The sequence below is a fragment of the Danio rerio genome, chromosome 17 (genome assembly GCF_052040795.2).
Source record: "Danio rerio strain M-AB ecotype USA chromosome 17, GRCz13ab, whole genome shotgun sequence".
Classification (NCBI taxonomy): domain Eukaryota; kingdom Metazoa; phylum Chordata; class Actinopteri; order Cypriniformes; family Danionidae; genus Danio; species Danio rerio.
In genome coordinates, this window is record NC_141037.1 from 2,585,001 (window position 1) to 2,607,500 (window position 22,500).

The 22,500-nt window shown below is 37.9% G+C and overlaps 1 protein-coding gene and 1 long non-coding RNA gene across 6 annotated transcripts in view; one reads left to right on the plus strand and one right to left on the minus strand.

The window, feature by feature from the left end:
* LOC147839868 (uncharacterized) overlaps window positions 1–4,485 on the minus strand; it is a 4,761-nt gene extending 276 nt beyond the window's left edge. Inside the window, exons 1-3 of the long non-coding RNA XR_015513069.1 lie at window positions 3,935–4,485; window positions 1,738–3,150; window positions 1–1,170 (exon numbers count right to left, since the gene is read on the minus strand). The exon at window positions 1–1,170 is cut by the window's left edge and continues 276 nt beyond it. This is a non-coding gene — a long non-coding RNA (uncharacterized LOC147839868). The remainder of the gene's footprint in view (window positions 1,171–1,737; window positions 3,151–3,934) is intronic.
* The window catches only part of akt1 (AKT serine/threonine kinase 1), a 131,678-nt gene that overhangs the window by 15,065 nt on the left and 94,113 nt on the right, over window positions 1–22,500 (plus strand). For 2 of the 5 annotated variants that reach the window (XR_015512414.2, XM_087288443.1), the window contains exons 1-2: window positions 216–334; window positions 4,315–4,413. Coding sequence is in view for 3 of the 5 variants with exons in the window: in XM_087288443.1 (XP_087144569.1) it covers window positions 4,365–4,413 (49 nt within the window). In the remaining 2 variants the exon portion in view is untranslated. 5 annotated transcript variants of the gene reach the window in all.

A 22,500-nucleotide genomic window follows, 5' to 3' on the forward strand; every position in this document is an offset into this window, starting at 1 on the left:
TCTGTCTATATATCTATATATTCACAGGTGACTCATTTGCTTTGGCTCTTTTGCTTTGGGTCCTTGAGGCTCGCTCTGAACTTTGTTTATGATTAATAAAGGATGGCAGCCAGCAGACACTGGTCAACATGTTTATTTATGATGATGCCAGTCTAAAGTTGTCTCCTTCCTCCAGCACAGGAAGTGGCTTCTGCAGTGTGTGTGTGTGTGATACTGACACATTATCAGTCAAACTCTGCACACATTTGTTGTTGTTGTTGATGGTGCGTTGTAATAACTGGATCTCTGATTGAGTCAGAACATGCTGGAAGAGTGTGAAGGAGATTTTAAAAAGGTCTGAATGTTATTTTTTTAGTGTTACTGCTGCAGAATTATATGGATATTAGCAGTTTTTTGTGTTTTGTGATCGTTTATTTATGATTTTGACTTAATCTTAAGACAGATCTTGAATTATTAATCTTGAATTGTTGTAAAGCATAACTTTTATTGTTATTTTTAATAGTTTGCAGTGTTAAATTGTGTGTGTTGGTGTTGTATATTACGCTACAGAAACCTTGTAATGAACTGCAGCACATTTTCTGCTACTCTACACACTTATTTCTCCATATGTTATTTCTTATGTGTTATATTTTTTATTAAACAACTATAATGTCAATAAAAGTCACTTTGTTAAACTGTAGAGTTGAATTTCCAACATTAAAAGTCATTTAACATCTCATAATGCGATTCATAAACATTAATAAATGGAAAACAGTCGAATACTGAAACTGTTGATCAGTTGTTTACAGTGTGTCTCTGTTTATTAAGTGTCATTTATCATGTTTATATCCTTGAATCAAATATTCTAGTTGGGATTTAATGATCGAAGCTTTAATCGTGGTTTCATCACATTGATCTAAGCTGCAAAAGCTATAATAACAAATAATAGTGTGTTATTTTATTTGTATATGCATATTCAGAGTAGTTAAATTAGCAGTTTTTTATATTTTGTGATTCATGTTTGTATTTTTTCCCCGTTTATTTGTGCTTTTGTATTGCATTATGGGATCTTAATCTTTCTTCTAACAACTTTTAACCTAAAAAAGTTGTAAAAAAGTGACTTTTTTTCATATTTAATAGTCTGCAGTGCTATAATGTGTGTGTTGGTGTTGTATATTACGCTACAAACACCTTGTAATGAACTGCAGCACATTTTCTGCTATTCTACACATTTATTTCTCTATGTGTTACTGTATATTATTTATTAGGGTACTAATAAATGTCACTAAAAGTCACTTTGTTAAACTGTAGAGTTGAATTTTCAATATTAAAAGTCATTTAACATCTCATAGTGTGATTCATAAACATTAATAAATGAAAGACAGTCAACTACAGAAACTTCTCATCAGTTGTTTACAGTGTGTCTCTGTTAAATCTGCATCATTTATCATGTTTATATCCTTGAATCAAATATTCTAGTTGGGATTTAATGATTGAAGCTTTAATCGTGGTTTCATCACATTGATCTAAGCTGCAAAAGCTATAATAACAAATAATAGTGTGTTATTTTATTTGTAAATGCATGTTCAGAGTAGTTAAATTAGCAGTTTTTTATATTTTATGATTCATGTTTGTATTTTTTCCCCGTTTATTTGTGCTTTTGAATTGCATTATGGGATCTTAATATTTCTTATGAAAAAATTTAGCCTTAAAAATTGTAAAAAAGTGACTTTTAAAGTGACTTTTTACTAAAGAAACCTTGTAATGAACTGCAGCACATTTTCTGCTACTCTACACACTTATTTCTCTATATGTTATTTATTATGTGTTATATTATTTATTAAACAACTATAATGTCAATAAAAGTCACTTTGTTAAACTGTACAGTTGAATTTCCAACATTAAAAGTCATTTAACATCTCATAATGCGATACATAAATGGAAAACAGTTAAATGCAGAAACTTCTCATCAGTTGTTTACAGTGTGTCTCTGTTAAATCTGCATCATTTATCATGTTTATGATCCTTGAATCAAATTTTCTTGTTGTGGTTTATTCGTTGAAACTTTAATCATGTTTTTATCACATTAACCTAAGCTTCAAATTGGCTTTATACCAAATAATAGTGTGTTATTTTATTTGTAAATGCATGTTCAGAGTAGTTAAATATGCAGTTTTTTATATTTTGTGATTCATGTCTTTATTTTACCCCATTTATTTGTGCTTTTGAATTGCATTATGGGTCCTTAATATTTCTTATGACAAAATTTTGCCTTAAAAATTGTAAAAAGTGACTTTTATTAACATTTTTAATAGTTTGCAGTGTTAAATTGTGTGTGTTGGTGTTGTATATTACGCTACAGAAACCTTGTAATGAACTGCAGCACATTTTCTGCTACTCTACACACTTATTTCTCTATATGTTATTTCTTATGTGTTATAATATTTATTAAACAACTATTATGTCAATAAAAGTCACTTTGTTAAACTGTAGAGTTGAATTTCCAACATTAAAAGTCGTTTAACATCTCATAATGCGATTCATAAACATTAATAAATGGAAAACAGTCGAATACTGAAACTTCTCATCAGTTTTTACAGTGTGTCTCTGTTTATTAAGTGTCATTTATCATGTTTATGATCCTTAAATGTTTATATAAACATCAGAAATGGAGACTCATCAGAGCAGCAACGTTTCTCCAATCTTCTATTGTCCAGTTTTGGTGAGTCTGTGTGAATTGTAGCCTCAGTTTCCTGTTCTTAGCTGACAGGAGCGGCACCCGGTGTGGTCTTCTGCTGCTGTAGCCCATCCGCCTCAAGGTTGGATGTGTTGTGTGTTCAGAGATGCTCTTCTGCAGAGCTCGGTTGTAACGAGTGCTTATTTGAGTTACTGTTGCCTTTCTATCAGCTGGAACCAGTCTGGCCATTCTCCTCTGACCATCATCAAGGCATTTGCGCCCACAGAACTGCCGCTCACTGGATATTTTCCTTCATTCTCTGTAAACCCTAGAGATGGTTGAGCGTGAAAATCCCAGTAGATCAGCAGTTTCTGAAATACTCAGAGCAGCCCGTCTGGCACCAACAACCAAGTTGTTCAAAGTCACTTAAATCCCCTTTCTTCCCCATTATGATGCTCGCTTTGAACTGCAGCAGATCGTCTTGACAATAGCCCCTTTCACACATACAGACCTTTCCGGAAAATTACCGGCAATTTTCCGGAAAGGTTTTATGTTTGAACAGGCCCTTTTTGAAAATACCGGTAAATTCGTTCTGGCTATTTTCCGGAAAGAGAAGTTGTAACATTACCGGTAATTTGCCGGAATGCTGCGCTGTGTGAATGCAGAAGGAAGATTGCCGTAATAAGCGCGTCCTTGTCTAGAACGGGCTGACGTGAGACACCTGCTTTAGCCAATCAGAACAGTCAGACACATTCACGTGCGCACGGTTTATGAGAATAAAAGCCTTTGAATATTTTTTCCAGACACCTTTAGCTGCTAGATGTTAGTCAGATAATGTTTCTATGTTCCTTCTTAATGCTGTGTAATTAATTATCGATAAAATGTTTATGATAAGCCGCTGTTTGTTTACCTTCAAGCTTTGCGTGTGCCCGTGAGCGCCCATAGCGCCAGCACACACACATATCATGAACATCTCGACATGCGAAAGTGTTTCCCTATGTTTTCATTAGAGTTGTACTCAATACTGATCCATCCGAAGAGTTTGTAATGTAGTCAAATGTTTACAAACACAAGCGCAGCCGTTTAAAGCTCATTTGTGGTGAATGATGTCAGAATTTACCGGTATTTTGGAATGGATGTGTGAATGCTCTTTTCCGGAAAAATTCCGTAACGTTCTCGCCTGTGTGAACAGCGCTTTTTTGAATATACCGGTAAAGTAGTTCCGGAAATTTTCCAGATATTTACCGGTATCACTGTGTGAAAGGGGCTATTGTCTACATGCCTAAATGTAAACTGTAGATGATAAATAGTCGTGCAAAAACAGGGAATGAGAGGAGGGTAGGGTGAGCTGGAGTAAACAGTTCTGAGGTTGAATAATAGATGTACCCAAGTTGTTTACAATTAGATGTGCTTTGCATAACGTACAATGAAGTTTCATTGAATTTTTTTGAGCCAGTCCGTGTGTGCACATTTGGGGTCAGTGCATGTGTTGAGGATGGTAATGGTTGTCCTCGTTCTGATGCACCTGTTGCATCTTCCTGAGGGCAACAGGTCGAGCAGTTCAGACTGTTCATCACACACTCCTGCCTCAATGTTGCTTTAGTGTTTATTGGGTTTGGTCTGATATGTGAAATGTCTCGGATATTCTCTCTGTCCAGGTGACCCGTGTGAAGACTTGTTCCTCTGCAGATCTGGATAGACGGCCAGCATGGCGACAGATGTGGTGATCGTGAAGGAGGGATGGCTGCACAAGAGAGGTGTGTGTTCACTTTCAGAATCAGAAAGAGCTTTATTGCCAATTAATTTGTCAGGGGTCACCAATCTTGGTCCTGGAGGGCCGGTGTCCCTGCAGGGTTTAACTCCAACTTGCCTCAACACACCTGTCTGGATGTTTCAAGTATACCTAGTAAGAGCTTGATTAGCTTGTTCAGGTGTGTTTGATTAGGGTTGGAGCTAAAATCTGCAGGACACCGGCCCTCCAGGAACAAGATTGGTGACCCCTGGTCTAAGGGATAGGAGCTTCCAGTACAGACGGTATGTTAACCTTGGAAAGAAACATCATGCTTTCACCATATTGTGATTACTGCTCTAAATACAAATCTTCTGGGTATAAAACAAAAAAATCCCTATTAAACACAATAGATTTTATTTTAAGAAATATTTAATCTATTTCAGAGCAGTAAACATATCAGGCTAAATAATTAAATGAATTTATTGACTTTTTTTCATGTTGCTGTGGAGGCTCCTTTTCAGCTGGAGATACTCTTGCCTTCATTCAATTTATTTTCTTTTCGGCTTACTCCCTTTATTAATAAGTGGTCATCACAGAAGAATGAACCAACAACTTATACAGCATATGTTTTACACAGCGGATGCCCTTCCAGCTGCAACCCATGACTGGGAAACATCTATACACACTCATTCACACACATACACTATGACCAATTTAGCTTACCCAATTTCAGTGGATTTGACATTTAAAACATAAAACAAAACGTACCCATAGAAACATATTTTACACTTCGCAGAAATGTAGACAGCGGCCTCTAGTGGATTTGTCATTTGAAACGTACAACAAAACATACCCTAAGTAACATATTTAAGATTCGCTAAAATATAAACGGCGCTCTCTTCAGTGGATTTGACATTTAAAATGTACAACAAAACGTACCCAGAGAAACATATTTTACACTTCGCAGAAATGTAGACAGCGCCCTCTATTGAATTTGTCACCTGAAACGTATAACAAAATGTACCCTAAGTACCATATTTAAGATTCGCTGAAATGTAAACAGCGCCCTCTAGTGGATTTGACATTTGAAACGTGCAACAAAACGTACCCAGAGAAACTTAATTTACACTTCGCAGAAATGTTGACAGCACCCTCTAGTGGATTGGTCATTTAAAACTTATAACAAAACGCACCCCAAGTAACGTATTTCAGATTCGCTGTAATGTAAACAGCGCCCTCCTGTCAATTTGTCATTTAAAACTTATAACAAAACGCACCCTAAGTAACATATTTAGGATTAGCTGAAATGTAGACAGCGCCCTCTATTGGATTCGTCACCTGAAACTTATAACAAAATGTACCCTAAGTACCATATTTAAGACTCGCTGAAATGTAAACAGCGCCCTCTAGTGGATTTGACATTTGAAACGTGCAACAAAACGTATCCAAAAAAACTTTTTTTACACTTCGCAGAAATGTTGACAGCACCCTCTAGTGGATTGGTCATTTAAAACTTATAACAAAACGCACCCCAAGTAACGTATTTCAGATTCGCTGTAATGTAAACAGCGCCCTCCTGTCAATTTGTCATTTAAAACTTATAACAAAACGCACCCTAAGTAACATATATAGGATTAGCTGAAATGTAGACAGCGCCCTCTATTGGATTCGTCACCTGAAACTTATAACAAAATGTACCCTAAGTACCATATTTAAGACTCGCTGAAATGTAAACAGCGCCCTCTAGTGGATTTGACATTTGAAACGTGCAACAAAACGTATCCAAAAAAACTTTTTTTACACTTCGCAGAAATTTTGACAGCACCCTCTAGTGGATTGGTCATTTAAAACTTATAACAAAACGCACCCCAAGTAACGTATTTCAGATTCGCTGTAATGTAAACAGCGCCCTCCTGTCAATTTGTCATTTAAAACTTATAACAAAACGCACCCTAAGTAACATATATAGGATTAGCTGAAATGTAGACAGCGCCCTCTATTGGATTCGTCACCTGAAACTTATAACAAAATGTACCCTAAGTACCATATTTAAGATTCGCTGAAATGTAAACAGCGCCCTCTAGTGGATTTGACATTTGAAACGTGCAACAAAACGTACCCAGAGAAACTTAATTTACACTTCGCAGAAATGTTGACAGCACCCTCTAGTGGATTGGTCATTTAAAACTTATAACAAAACGCACCCCAAGTAACGTATTTCAGATTCGCTGTAATGTAAACAGCGCCCTCCTGTCAATTTGTCATTTAAAACTTATAACAAAACGCACCCTAAGTAACATATTTAGGATTAGCTGAAATGTAGACAGCGCCCTCTATTGGATTCGTCACCTGAAACTTATAACAAAATGTACCCTAAGTACCATATTTAAGACTCGCTGAAATGTAAACAGCGCCCTCTAGTGGATTTGACATTTGAAACGTGCAACAAAACGTATCCAAAAAAACTTTTTTTACACTTCGCAGAAATTTTGACAGCACCCTCTAGTGGATTGGTCATTTAAAACTTATAACAAAACGCACCCCAAGTAACGTATTTCAGATTCGCTGTAATGTAAACAGCGCCCTCCTGTCAATTTGTCATTTAAAACTTATAACAAAACGCACCCTAAGTAACATATATAGGATTAGCTGAAATGTAGACAGCGCCCTCTATTGGATTCGTCACCTGAAACTTATAACAAAATGTACCCTAAGTACCATATTTAAGACTCGCTGAAATGTAAACAGCGCCCTCTAGTGGATTTGACATTTGAAACGTGCAACAAAACGTATCCAAAAAAACTTTTTTTACACTTCGCAGAAATTTTGACAGCACCCTCTAGTGGATTGGTCATTTAAAACTTATAACAAAACGCACCCCAAGTAACGTATTTCAGATTCGCTGTAATGTAAACAGCGCCCTCCTGTCAATTTGTCATTTAAAACTTATAACAAAACGCACCCTAAGTAACATATATAGGATTAGCTGAAATGTAGACAGCGCCCTCTATTGGATTCGTCACCTGAAACTTATAACAAAATGTACCCTAAGTACCATATTTAAGACTCGCTGAAATGTAAACAGCGCTCTCTAGTGGATTTGACATTTGAAACGTGCAACAAAACGTATCCAAAAAAACTTTTTTTACACTTCGCAGAAATTTTGACAGCACCCTCTAGTGGATTGGTCATTTAAAACTAATAACAAAACGCACCCCAAGTAACGTATTTCAGACTCGCTGAAATGTAAACAGCGCCCTCTAGTGGATTTGACATTTGAAACGTGCAACAAAACGTACCCAGAGAAACTTATTTTACACTTCGCAGAAATGTTGACAGCTCCCTCTAGTGGATTGGTCATTTAAAACCTATAACAAAACGCACCCTAAGTAACATATTTAGAATTATCTGAAATGTAGACAGCGCCCTCTAGTGGGTTTGTCATCTGAAACTTAAAGCAGAACGCACCCTAAGTAACATATTTAAGATTTAGTGAAATATAAACAGCACCCTCTGGTGGATTTGTCATTTGAAACGTACAACTACACATTAGGTAGTATACTTAGGGTAGCCTAAGTAACATATTTTACACTTCACAGAAATGTTGAGGCACTTATATCCAAATCAGCCCGATCAGCGCAATAAGCTTCCCTGCATACTCATCCACTCGCACTAGTAAATAAGACTGCTGACATTTCTGAAGAAGCACCTCTGAATCTGGAGTTTCCCCTGAACTCAGAAAGACCCGGGACATTTTGAGGTCATGTTTCTGAACTCCTGCACATTCAGTTTGAATCATTTGTAGGTCACTTGAAAATAAATGCCCCATATTTACTCTCTGAGTGCATGTTTCTCAGAATGACAGATCAGTCGCGTTATATAAAGACTTTACTGTAAGATCTCATTTGTCCATGCAACACAGACTACCGATATAACTGACCCACAGTATAGTAACAGAACTAATGATAACCTAATTAATGTAGATAAACAATGGTAGTAAGTGTGAAGCATTCAAAGTGGAGTTATTATGCTAAAATCACTTTTATGCGAGGTTTAACCCAAATTGTGTGTCAGCAGTGTGTGAATATGTCCAGCCTCAAATAGTAAACATGGATTAATTCTATTTTCTATAGTCAGACTTGATATAAACAGTCTGTAGAAGCACTTTGATTGACATTCTCCCTTTGGACGTGTCATCAGAAGGGGAAAGCCCCGCCCACTAGTGCCCATCTCTCCCTCATTAGCATAAACAGTAGCCCTGAGTGAGAAGCAGCCGTCTGTCTATTAGCCATTAGAGTGTTTGAGCTGCTGAAGATAATGTCAGCATAGACTAAGAGGATTATAGATGTGGAGTTTTAGATGAAGCACAGATGAACAGCGACAGGAGTGACATTGACTTTTTCTTCTTTTATGTCTTGTTTCGTGTCAAGTTAGGTCAGTAAAGTGGGTTACTGTAGCAGCAGCTTCTGTGTGTGTGTGTGTTTTGTGTGTGTGTATGATCTTGATTAGGGCTGTGTATTATGATGGAAACTGCTTTAGACGCATCAGAGAGCTAGAGAGAGAGAGATTTGTATCAGTTTCAGTCTTGCTTTGCTTTTGTCCAGCTCTTCTGCTCACAGAAACTGATCTGAGAACAGGCGAGTTCAGCTCTTCTGCTTTATGACTCAGTTCAGCAGACGATGGAGAGATTGTGCTTTCAGAGCCGCAAATGAAAACATATTTATATTGTTAATGCATCACTCTCTCTCTCTCTCTCTCTCTCTCTCTCTCTCTCTCTCTCTCTCTTTCTCTCTCTCTTTCTTTCTTTCTTTCTTTCTCATCTTTCTTTAATTTGTTCATTCGTTTATTCATTCATTCTTTCATTTGTTTATTTTTCATTCATTCATCTTTCATTTATTCATTCATTAATTCATTTGTTTGTTTAGTCATTCATTCATTCATTTATTCATTCATTCATTCATTTTTCATTCATTCATCTTTCATTCATTCATTCATTCATCCATTCATTCATTCATTTATTTGTTTATTCATCTTTCATTCGTTCATTCATTCATACATTCATCTTTCATTCATTCATCTTTCTTTCATTCATTCAATCATTCATTTATTCATTCATTCATTCATCTTTCATTTATCTTTCATTTATTCATCCAATCATTCATTTGTTTATCTTTCATTCATTCACCTTTCATTCGTTCATTCATTTGTTCATTCATCTTTCAATAATTAATTCATTTATCTTTAATTCATTCATTCATTCATTCATTCATTCATTCATTCATTCATTCTTTCTTTCTTTCTTTCTTTCATTCACTTATTCAAATTTCACATTCATTCATCTTTAATTTGATCACTTGTTCATTCCTTCATTCTTTCATTCATCTTTCATTCATTCATCCTTTATTTATCATTCGTTCATTTATTAATTCAATCATTCATTTCTTTGTTTCAATTATTTGTTCATTCATTCAGCTTTCATTTATTCATCTTTCATTTACCTTTTATTTGTTCAATCATTTGTTCATTCATTAGTTTGTTCGTTTGTTCATTCATTAATTATTAATTCGTTCATTCATTCATTCATTCATTCATTCATTCATGGATTCATTCGTTTATTCATTCATTCATTTGTTCATTCATTTATTCATTCATCCATTAATTAATTCATTTATTTATTCATCTTTCATTCATTCATTCATCCGTCCATTCATCTTTCATTCATTCATCTTTCTTTCATTCATCTTTCATTTATCTTTCATTCGTTCATTCATTTGTTCATTCATTCATCTTTCATTTATTCATTCATTCATAGTTTTTCAATCGTTCATTTATTCATCTTCCGTTCGTTCGTTCGTTCATTCATTCATTCATTCATTCATTCATTCATTCATTCATTCATTCATTCATTCATTCATTCATTCATTCATTTCCCTTTCTTATTTTTCTTTCTTTATCTTATTTTCTTTCCTTCATTCATCTTTCTGTGTTTCATTTGTCTTTTTTTCAGTTTTTTTTTTCTTTTTGTGTGTGTATGTGTGTTTCTTTCATTTATGTTTGTTTGTTTTTTGTTTGTTTCCTTTGTTTATCTTTCTTTCTATCTCTCTCTTATCTTTGTCTATCACTTATCTCTTAGCTATCTCTTATCTCTTATCTTGTTTGTGTTTGTGTATGTATGTGTTTGTTTTTCTTTCTTTCTTTTATCTTTTTGTTTGTTTGTTTGTTTGTTTGTTTCTTTCATTCTTTCTTTCTTTCTTTCTTTCTTTCTTTCTTTCTTTCTTTCTTTCTTTCTTTCTTTCTTTCTTTCTTTCTTTCTTTCTTTCTTTTTCTTCCTTCATTTATCTTCTGTCTTTCTCCAATCTTTTTTCCTATTTTTGTGTTTGTGTGCATGTGTGTATATGTGTGTACGCAAGCGTGCGCATTTGTGTGTGTCTGTGAGTGTATATGTGTGCGCGTTCATGTGTACGTGTGTGTGTGTGTGTGCTGACGTCACAGCAGCGTCTGGTTAACCAGCACAGGAAGCAGAGAGGAGGTGAAGCTTTAGATCTGAACGGCTGATAAAGAAATGTGAATGGAGGGTCTGCAGGGACGGGAAGTGTGTTTTCCACTAATGCTCTCTCTAGGAATACTGTATTCCCCGACTGCTGCTTAATAGAGCAAGAAACGTTTACACTGTACTTCCTATTATGTTTTTCATCTGCAGAAGGCCTTATTTCTATTAGTTTGGCTGTAATAAAAATATGCATCAATGCATCAATATGCATTAGATTCCTTAAAATAAATATTTATTTTTCCTGCCTCACTTTACAATAAGGCTTCATTAGTTGGTGTATTTACTAACATGACCTAACTATGAACAATACTTGTACAGCGTTTATTAATCATAGTTCGACATTCACTAATGCATTATTAACATCTAAATTAATCTTAATGCACTGAGAGTTAACATTGATAATGAATGCCCATTAACATTAACTAACATGAGCAAATACTAGTAAAGGGTAAAGTCTAGATCAGATATGTGGCCGGCCGGAAGTGTGATTTGCACATTAATATAGCAGCATTTATATATATAACAATAATTCATATTTTTAAAGCACTGGGGTGGTTGGGTTTAGGTTTGGGGTGTGGATAGGTGTTAAAAAATAATTTTTGGGGGGGTAATTTAATAGATAACATAAATAATACTCAATACAACTACTGTTTTTACCTCACTGTGATGGTTGGGTTTAGGGTTGGGTTAGATGTTAATAAAATACAATAAATGTGAATTTTAATAAATAATATAAATCATTTTCTTTATCTTCCGGCTGCAGCCATATCCGACCTAGCAACGACACTAATAAACATAGTAAATGCATTACCCAACAATTAACTAATGCAACCTTATAGTAAAGTCAAGTGTTCCCATTTATTCAATAGACCAGGGTTCTTAACTGGTTTAGCCATGGGACCCACATTTGTACATGGTCATCAAGCAGCGACCCAAATTTTTATAAACTATAATACAATTTTAGGAATTATAATTAATTTGTATTTATTTGTTAACATAAACAAGTAGTGACAGATACATCATAAAAAATTCACCAAGACTTACAAATAAACAATATTTTATTGCTGTCTTTTAACAAAATGGATCAAATTATAGAAGTATTACAAAGTAAACACGACAAATACAGTTAATAATAAACTGTTAATGTTTTCTGGTTTCTAAATGTTGTTTTAATTGAGAAGGTTTCATGCTCTCTTATGAGAGCACCTTAGTACATATCACACTGAGGCTTTTAGTCTTTTTTTGTCGTCAATATATATATATTCATACTTTACATATTCGGGGTCATACTTGCGATTCGGCAAATTTGTTGCAAAATTTAAATGAAATTTCACATGTCAAACGGTAGGGTTGTCGCGCATGCATTACAAAATAAAAGTCCGGTATAAGCAAAATAAGTACACATTTTTACTTTTGTTGTTTTTTTTTTTGACCACACACTCCGCGACCCACTGAAAATGTTCCCGCGACCCAAGACCCACCAGTTGAGAAACACTGCAATAGACAACAAACCACTGTAGTCCAAACATAACACTGAACATGAAAACATTTTGAACAAGATTATTGAAGAACATTTGAAAAATGATGTTATACAACTTAGTAGGAATGTTTTTAGAACCTAAAGTTGTTAGGGCGCGACGTAATTTAGCTCACCCAATTCACCTACTGCACATGTCTTTGGATTGTGGGGGAAACTGGAGCACTCGAAGGTGCTGCCTTGCTGATTGCTCTGCATGTTGCTGATCTTTTCTTCTTGGCATTGTATTGCTTGTAATCTTTAAACCTTCCATTTCCTTCACCTTGCTCTTTGTCTGATAGCCGAAAAGTAAATGAATCATTTTAATGAATCTAATGAATCGTTTAAAGTGGTTCTTCTTAATGAACCGATTGATCCAGTTCAGCAAATCCTGATTCTTTTAAAATGGTTAGCATTTCCAATAAACACTAATCTACAAATAACTTAAAGTTACCTACCTTTTAACTTGCCTGGCCTACATCTGACATGGGAAAAAGCAATATTCTGAGTTATCCACTTACTTAAAGGGCCATGAAACCCCCTCGTTTCAGCAGGGTGTTTTCACACCTCTACTTTGGAAAAATTCAGAAAAGTGGGCGTGTCCAGCTCTGTTTAAGGGGGAGTGTCGGAGGAAGAAAAGTGGGATGGTGTGGGAGTGTCTATTTGGGCATGCGCGAGTTTCAGAGTCAAAATACACACACACACACACACACACACACACACACACACACACACACACAGGAGAGAGTGATGGTGTTTAACCTACATGGATATCTGTAGTCGAATTATTTGCCAAATGATTAAATGGTGGACTTTAACTGCAGTTTGGCTCTTTCATTCAGGGAATTCATTCATGCCCCTCGTGACAAATGAGATATTTGATTCGAGGAGCTGCTCTAAGCGTGTATTTTTCATGCAATGTTTGATACCACACGGCGAGTGAGAGAAAAAAAAAACCTCTGCATTTCCCGGAAACTTAGATGCACACGGCAGGTAGCGTCAGAAAGCCGCGTGTGTTATTCCGGTCACTAAATGCGGTGAAAACCTACACAAGGTTAAAGTTTGGTTGTGGTGCTAACATGTTTACACTCGGTGCAATAGTTTGTTAGATACAAACAAACTGAATAAACAAAGAGCACTGATCGCTCATTTACCAAATCTGTAGAGACAGGACAATCACCAGCAACTAGAGCCGCGTCTTTATTTAGAGAAGACTACAAGCGAATCCGGATCTCAGCGTTTGGAGATGAGAACAGCTCTCAGGTAAACAATAATCCTCCTTAGACACGTAAGTTATTGTTGTCGAGCATCGCGTACACTTTAATCCAAACGTGAGTCTGAGCTCTCACAGAGAGAAAATGAAAACGAAACTTAACGGCAACAAACTATAAAAGCAACACTTCACGCTTGTTTTGCCAGTACAACGTGGTGGTCCTTGGTCTAAGCACTGTGACAGTAATGAATATTAATGAAGTTGCACAATAGAGCGCGCTGATTGGTTTGAACCAAGCTTTACTCATGCATTAATGCAGCACACTGTAAGACGTAATAAGACACACTCTGGCACAGACGTCCAGTCTGCACGCTGGAATACACGCTATTATGTCATGACCGTGACGCAGCTTCAAAAATTCGTTTCAAACCGGAAGCACGAATTTGCTTGAAATAACGCAAAAACAACCAATTTACACTTTTTAGTGAAATATAGGTGTCCTAATAGTGTTTTTAGCAGTGTGGGACACATATACCACTGTCAACAGCTCAACACATGTGTTCTGGTGTTTCGTGACCCTTTAAAAAATCGAGTCAGAAATCAGTTGCAGTGCTTTATTCGGAACAGTACAGAGATCCTATGTTTCGGACCGATCTGAGAACTGATGAGCTGATAATACTGCGCATGCGTGACTTAGAACTTTCTTTTTTTTTTTTAAAGAATGCATTATATATATCAGTGCTCGAAATTAACCTTTTTGCTTGGTAGCATCGGTAACTATAACTTTAAAAATTTAGGCGCATCAGCCAAAATTTAGTCGCACCACCAATTATAAGCACCGTTACTACAAGATTTATACAAACAGATTTATTGTATTTGAAATCAACACTAATCAAACTAACAAGCAAAAAATAATAATAATATAAATATGCGTGCGTGAGGAAAATATGTCTCAACGAAATCCCGTGATCACAAGAAAATAGATTTTTATAACATGACTGAGTGACCAAAGCATACACGGAGCGCTCACCGGCCCTGCACACACTGCTGGACATGAATGAATCTGTTAACGGTATAACTGTGCTGTTTTCACGAGTGCTGTCGGATATTGCACTGATGCTTTTGACATATACTGTACCTTATTATATGCATACTTCATGTTAATAGCCATACCTGTCTTTTCATGAGTAGCGATATTAATTTACTCAGTGTAAGCCCGCTTGCGATGGTGTGCGTGATGTTAAATTTCACATATATCTGCCCCTTGCACGGCGGACAGCATCTGGCGATTATATGAAGGATTAAACAGAAGCTCTCGTGCTAGATGTGGCAAACAGTTACCTGAAAACTCCATCCCACAGACTTTTCATAGCGGACTTGAAGCCAACAGAAGTCTTCTACTCTTGGAAAAGTGTAGATGGTGGATTAACATTCAGCACATGATCACCAGTAAGATGTGTCATTATTTGTAACTAGGTGGTTTCTAAAACTAAATCTGTCCGCGTTATCTTCAATCTCATCTTTAGCGCTTTAGGGCCTACTCACACTATGCCATCCGTACCGTGCCCAGGCCCGTTTCCCGGATCGTTTGAGAAGTGTGAGTGCTCTGAATCGGGCTTAGGCACGATTCACTTGGCCGGCCCTGGCCCGGTTGGAAGAGGTGTGCCTGAGCGCGGTACACTTGGGCTTTGGCGCGGTACGCTTGTGTGTGAGCGCGAAACGCGCCAAAGCCCGAAACCGAAAGCGAGACGTGACTTTTAAGGGACTGTTTGATATGGATTTATTAATCATTCTTACTGTTCAGTGAACGCAAACTGCCGTAGCTTATTAAAGACGCAAACTCCTCACAGCACGCCAGCTGCGCGCCTTCAGCAGACCTCCTCATTCCTGCAGCACGAGAGCTTTATGATTGTTTATGAGCGCCAAAAGTGGCGGATCTGTTCGGTAAAATATCTGACTGCGTGTCACCGCATCCCTAAGAACTGTTTGGCGAAATATTTGACTGTATGTCACTGCATAACAAACCACTGACACGATATAACTAGAGAAATCTCCACTGTGCTGCTGAGTGAGAGCGTATGGCAAGCCGTTTTAGCATTTAAACCTTGTTCTGACTCCATAAATATATTTAGAGATATAATTATATTTTGACTAGTCATAATTATAATTCGACTTGTCAGAATAACAATTAGAGATATCTGCAATTACAATTGTACTAGTACAAAATCAGATTGGAGATATCTGCAAATATATTATGACTAGTCATATTCCTCCATTGACTTCCATTGAAAAATATTTGCAGATATCTCTGAGTTTTGACTGGTCAAAAATCCAATTCAAGATATCTACAACTGTAATTCGACTATTAGTAAATTAATTAGAGATATCTTCAAATATATTTGTAAATATCTCTAAATATGAGGAATTAAAGACATCTCCAAATGTATTATGACTAGTAAAAACTCAGTTAGAGATATCTCTAATTACAATTGTGACTAGTCAAAACTCATTTAGAGATATCTGCAAATATTTTTCAATGGAAGTCAATGGTGGAATATGACTAGTCAGTCATAATATATTTGCAGATATCTCCAATCTGATTTCGTACTAGTACAATTGCAATTGCAGATATCTCTAATTGTTATTCTGACTAGTCGAATTATAATTATGACTAGTCAAAATATAATTATATCTCTAAATATATTTATGGAGTCAGAACAAAGATTTAAATGCTAAAAAGGCTTGCCATAGAGAGCGCTTCTGAACAGCGCAGCAGCGATGACGTAAGCGTGCCGAGGCCCGATAATGGTGTGAGCGCGGGCCGTCGGGGGAGACGGGAGGGGGGACAAGCGTGCTTTGGCCCGGTTCGAGGCAACTGTACCTAGTGTGAGTACGGCCTTAGTTTTCTGCGGTAGTAACGTTAGCTCTCTGTCATCCGAAGCCAGAAGGCGCTGACTGAGTGATTGACAGCTGATATTAACCAATCATTCGCGTTCAGTGCTAGAGCAGTGGGCCAATAAGAAGAGCGCGAAGCCGGGGCTAGCATTACGGACTTGGCTTTGTTTACTGCAGCAAGATGACATGACAACTGTTTTAAACCATTCCTGAGCGCTGAGTTTCCCGTTCCAAGTGCAGACAAAGAGCTTAGAGATGCATTCCGCGTGAATGACATCCGAATCCGCGCATGTGGTGAACATTTTGCTGTAAAAACTGGTCGCACACAACAATTTTAAGCACTCGCAGAAATGCTCCCAAATATATTTTAAGGTCGCATAGATAAAATTTCGGTCGCATATGCGACCAAAATGGTCACAATTTCAAGCCCTGTATATATATATATATATATATATATATATATATATATATATATATATATATATATATATATATATATATATATATATATATATATATATATATATGTGTGTGTGTGTGTGTGTGTGTGTGTGTGAAACGGTTGTGTATTTAAAGAGCCCATATTATGGGTTTTTGAAAATTCCCCTCCATGTAGTGTGTAACACAGCTCTAAGTGAAGTGAAGTATCCAGCTAAGGCTTAAATCTGTAAGAATACAGTGTTTAGAACTGTTGATTCATCTATAAAAGAGTCGACTCATAGTGCTTCAAACGAGTCGCCTTGATCACGATTCATTAGGTGTTTCGCCATGACGTACGAACGAAACCAAGTTATTCACGTGCACGCGCAAACCCGGGAGATTTCAAACCTGAGGCCCCGCCCTCTGACGCAGAAACCCAGACACACACACACCCACAAACACACACACACACACACACACAAACATGCCGGTTGATTGTAGTCACACTGCAGATGGATATATTGAGTCTCTACCCAAAGATGAAACCTCAGCATTATAACCAAGCAGTTGGAAACTTCTGGAAGCTACATGCTACAAAGAATACTTCATCTGAGTTTGTTAAAGGAAGGATCAGTAAAGAGTAACTGATGGACGTCAGGATGGGTTTCTTCCTACATTTCTCAAGTGTAAGTACGTGCGGTTAAAGTTGTTGCCTCGTTGACTCTAGCTTGCAAATGTATTTAGTTGTGATTTGTTACTTGTAACCGCGTGTACTGTATCAGGTTAACTGGATATTTTATCTTATCGCGTGCAAAGTCACGTTCAAAACGCGACGCGTGCTGTTTGTTTATGGAGCTCCGTGCTAGAGTTCTGCTCCCGCGATTTATTCGGAAATTTATTCCCGCGCCGCAGAAATCTGGCGCGGGGACAGCCGCGGGAATAAATTTCCGAATAAATCGCGGGAGCGGTCGGTAACGGGTTTAATTTGGGACGGGGGCGGGCTGTCTAGCAATATCACGGATATTGCTATGTGAATTAGAAAGAGAGAGTCTGCTTGGTATGAGAGAGCGTATGAGAGAGAGAGAGAGAGAGAGAGAGAGAGAGAGAGAGAGAGAGAGAGAGAGAGAGAGAGAGAGAGAGAGAGAGAGCGAGCGAACGAACGAACGAGCTTTGTGCTGTGTGTGTGTTTATACAGACAGCTTGGCTGTCTGGACTGTATACTGGGTGATTTTTGGTTGTGTTCTCCGCTCTAGCGGGACCGGGCGCGGCGGGCAGAAAACGGAGCGGGTTCTCAGGCTAAAACCTGGCGGGTGCGGGCGGAAGCGGGAGCGTTGTCATCCGGAGGTGTGTGTGTGTTTTTGTGTGTGTGTGGTATGGCGAGTACACGACTGTCTCCTTCGTTCGGTTATCCGTGGCACTATCCACTCGCCATAGTGTGGCAGCTAAAATCCACGCCTACACTATCGAGCGTGTATGAACTGTGATTACTTTTTAAATTGCTGATTAGCTATTGGCCATTTCCCTCTCTGACTGAAGGCAGTCGACCAATCGCGACAGACTGTCATCGGTCCAATCAGCGCAGATTAGCTCCGCGCTAAGGAGGGGTTTGGAAACAAATGAATCACTGGACGATTCATACAGGAGTCGCTGGGATAATTAGGTAAAAATAAATGCAGATTATAAGACCATGAAAGTGTTTTTTGACCTTGCATGCATATTAGACTGTTGTTGGAGACTCTTACAACCAAGATATGACCCTATTTCATGTATAATATGGGCTCTTTAACTAAAACAAGTTCTTTTGAGTCATTTAACTCAAGTCCAAGTCAAGTCTCAAGTCATGACAGTCAAGTCTCAAGTCAAGTCAAGTCTGTTTTAGATATCTGTCAAGCAAGTCTCAAGTCCTTAATTTTGCGACTTAAGCAGGGCCTCATTGAGAATTCAGAGACTCCCGGGCACAATGTCTCGTAGGCCCCCTACCTAGCCGCACCCCTATAGTTGTATAATATTGGTTAAATAAAATGTATTAAAAAAAAAATTATTATTTAACATTTTACATCTATAATGTATTGCCCGCATTTTTTAAATAAATGCTATACAGTACATATATTTCTAGTCTACAAAGATTTAATTCATTTTTAAAGCATTTAAAGCACACTTTGGAGAAAAAATACTAATACAACTATTGAAAATGAATAGATTTAATATAGATTATTATTAATGATTCCTACTTGTCTTCCTTGTGATAAAGACTAGGCAAAACCTGATGTGTAATGGGGAAAAAAGAAAGATGAGTTCATCAGACGCTGGATTCGAACCGGGTTCATGATCGATCGCGTCAAAAGATGATGCCATGCGCCTTACGAGATACGTCACTCACACTGCAGTCTGCTGCGCTCTTTAGTTGTGTTGTCTCTGTCAATCAAACAGTGATGGGTGTGAATCGCTTAACTAGTTTATTCCAACGAGGTGTGCTATTTGCACTTAGCCTAAATTGACACTCTAAAACAGGGGTGTCAAACTCAATTCCTGGAGGGCCGAAGCCCTGCACAGTTTAGTTCCAACCCTGCTCCAACACACTTACCTGCAGGTTTCAAACAAGCCTGAAGGACTCAATTAACTTGATCAGGTGTGTTTAATTAGTGTTGGAACTAAACTGTGCAGAGCTGCGGCCCTTTTGGAACTGAGTTTGACACCTGTGCTCTAAAATCTGCATTTTTCCCCCCTGGGCCTGTTCCCATAATGCCCAATGAGTAATCCGGTCCTGGACTTAAGGCTGACTTAAGTCAAGTCATTTGACTCGAGTCCCCCATCTCTGGTTGTAAGGTTAATAACAAATGGCAATAATATTTGACTCTGTTGTGTTTCTAGTCCAAATATCTAAAAATTCTTAAATCAAGAATCCTTTTCTAGACAAATCAAAAATATAGTCTTGTTTTCAGAAATAACGAGTCAAAATGAAGTGAGTTATTCCTTGAAAAAAGCTAAATAATCTGCCAATAACAATCTTATTTCAAAGCAAAAGTATGGTTTATTTTGCTTTTTGGCAGATTATTAGCATTCATTTTGACTTATTATTTCTGAAAACAAGACAATTGTTTATTAGGGGTGTCACGATTTTGATTTTTAATCGAAATTTATCGAAATTTATGCTCAATTTCGATTATCGAATCAAAAAATAGAATCGTCGATGCTGCCACGCCCCCATGTCACGTCAGCTTGGCTTGCCAAGCGGGAAAAAAACAGGCTTGTTGAAGTGCTTGTTAAACTGCAGAAGCAGGAGACCCGTCGACAGAGCTTAAACCCTCTCCTCTTTCAATGAAGTCGCCGGTGTGGAAGTATTTTGGATTTCCAGTGAGTTATGTTGACAAATTTCGTGTTGTCGACAAAAAAAACACAGTTTTGCCAGCTCTGCTATGTACGTATTACGTACGGTTCGTCCGATAGACAACACCGGCATTGCGACCCTCCGCCCGCCCCCGTTGCAAATCCGCTCACGAAAAGTACACACTCAGACCCTGTTTACACTGTCTTTGTTTTTAAATGGCATTTTAGAACGACAACGATTTGACATCCACAGTGGCGTGTAGCATTTCTGAGCAGCCCTCCTTCCTCTCTACCTCTGAAAATGCACATCACGTGACCACACAGACACAGACGCACACACAGCCATGCGCTCCAGACAGCAGGTCCAGGCAGTCAGAGGACTGCTTCAATCTTTCACTCACTTGTACTTGGTAATTTTAGCGAACACCTCAGATACTGTTGGCTGGTTCTTGTTGGTTGTGCGTCTTTTTTCCCGACGCCATTATAACGACTCAGATCACTGCCTATTCACGAGTCCTGCAGAAAAAGTGATTGACAGGTGGTAATTATGTGTGTATCTTGCCTTTATTCATTTACTGTATGATTTGTTTATGGGTAAAACAAAGACCATGCAGGTCAGGTAGTTTAAACGGTAGGCTACAAATAATTAATTGGTCATTAATTAATTAATTATTCATAATCGAAAATCAAATCGAATCGTGCCTTTAGAATCGAAAATGTAATCGAATCGAGGATTTGGAGGATCGTGACACCCTTATTGTTTATGCTTGTCTAGAAAATGCTTCTTGATTTAAAAGTATTTACATATTTTGACTAGAAACACAACAAAAACTCTAAGAATCATTTGTCTTATGCAAGCCGCAAGAGACTTCTTTCCCAACCATCAAGCATTTTATTTACAGATTTTTTAAGGTATAGTTTCATTCTAAATACTCACTCACACAAACAAACACACACACAAACACACACACACAGATCTCTGGGTGTGTGTGCGGTCAGCTGTCATTGTGCCAGCAGCTGTGCCCAGTGAAGTGTCAGCGTGTGTTTTGACTGGCCGGAGCTCAAGGTTTCTGCTGGACGGGTGAAGATGTCACGTCACTGTCAGCTCACCTTTGCCACCGTCTGCCATCATACAGACGCGTTGTTTAGAGCGTTTGACCTGCTGTCCGAATACACACACACACACACAGTTTAATACAGCCATGTGGAATCTGACAGCGTCCAGCTCTGCTATACACACTTCTGTTCAGTGCATGTTGTCCAGTAAAAAGTTTAGAAAGTCAAGATTAAAGTATTTTTTTTTTCTTTGAAACTTCTTTAAAATTGTGTCCAACAGCTGGACTGTGCAATAGGAGGATATGCAGGATATGTTGTATGGTCCAAAAACAGGTTGGACCACCTTTTGCCAAGTCAGAACTGCTTTTGTCAAAACTGCTTTAATTATTTATGGCAGAGATTCAACAAGCTACTGGAAATATTCCTCAGAGATTTTGCTCCATATTGACATGATAGCATCACACAGTTGCTGCAGATTTGTCGGCTGCACATGCATGATGCCAATCTCCCATTCCACCACATCCCAAAGCTGCTCTATTGGATTGAGCTCTGGTGACTGTGGAGGCCATTTGAGTACAGTGAACTCATTGTCATGTTCAAGAAACCAGTCTGAGATGATTGAGCTTTATGACATGGTGCGTTATCCTGCTGGAAGTAGCCATCAGAAGATGGAGACACTGTGCTCATAAAGGGATGGACATGGTCAGCAGCAATACTCAGGTAGGCTGTGGCGTTGATGCTCAATTGGTACTAATGGACCCAAAGTGTGCCAAGAAAATCTCCCCCACACCATTACACCACCACCACCAGCCTGTGGAGACAGAGATGAAGCCAATAATGATATGGGGATGGTTAGGAGGCCAGTTGGGCAGATTTGGCCAGGATGCCGGGGTGAAACCCCTACTCTTTTTCAAAGGACATCCTGGGATTAACCTCGGTTTAACGTTTCATCCGAAAGACGACGCTCACTGAGCAATATAGAGTCCCCGTAACCTATACTATTGTTTAAATCTAGGTCATTACCCAACAAACACATCTATGTTGTAGCGATGTCTGTACAACGTTGTATTTTTTCAAAGACAACGTCGTCACTTACGTTGTCTTGTAACATTTAGCAAAACATTTATTTATTTGT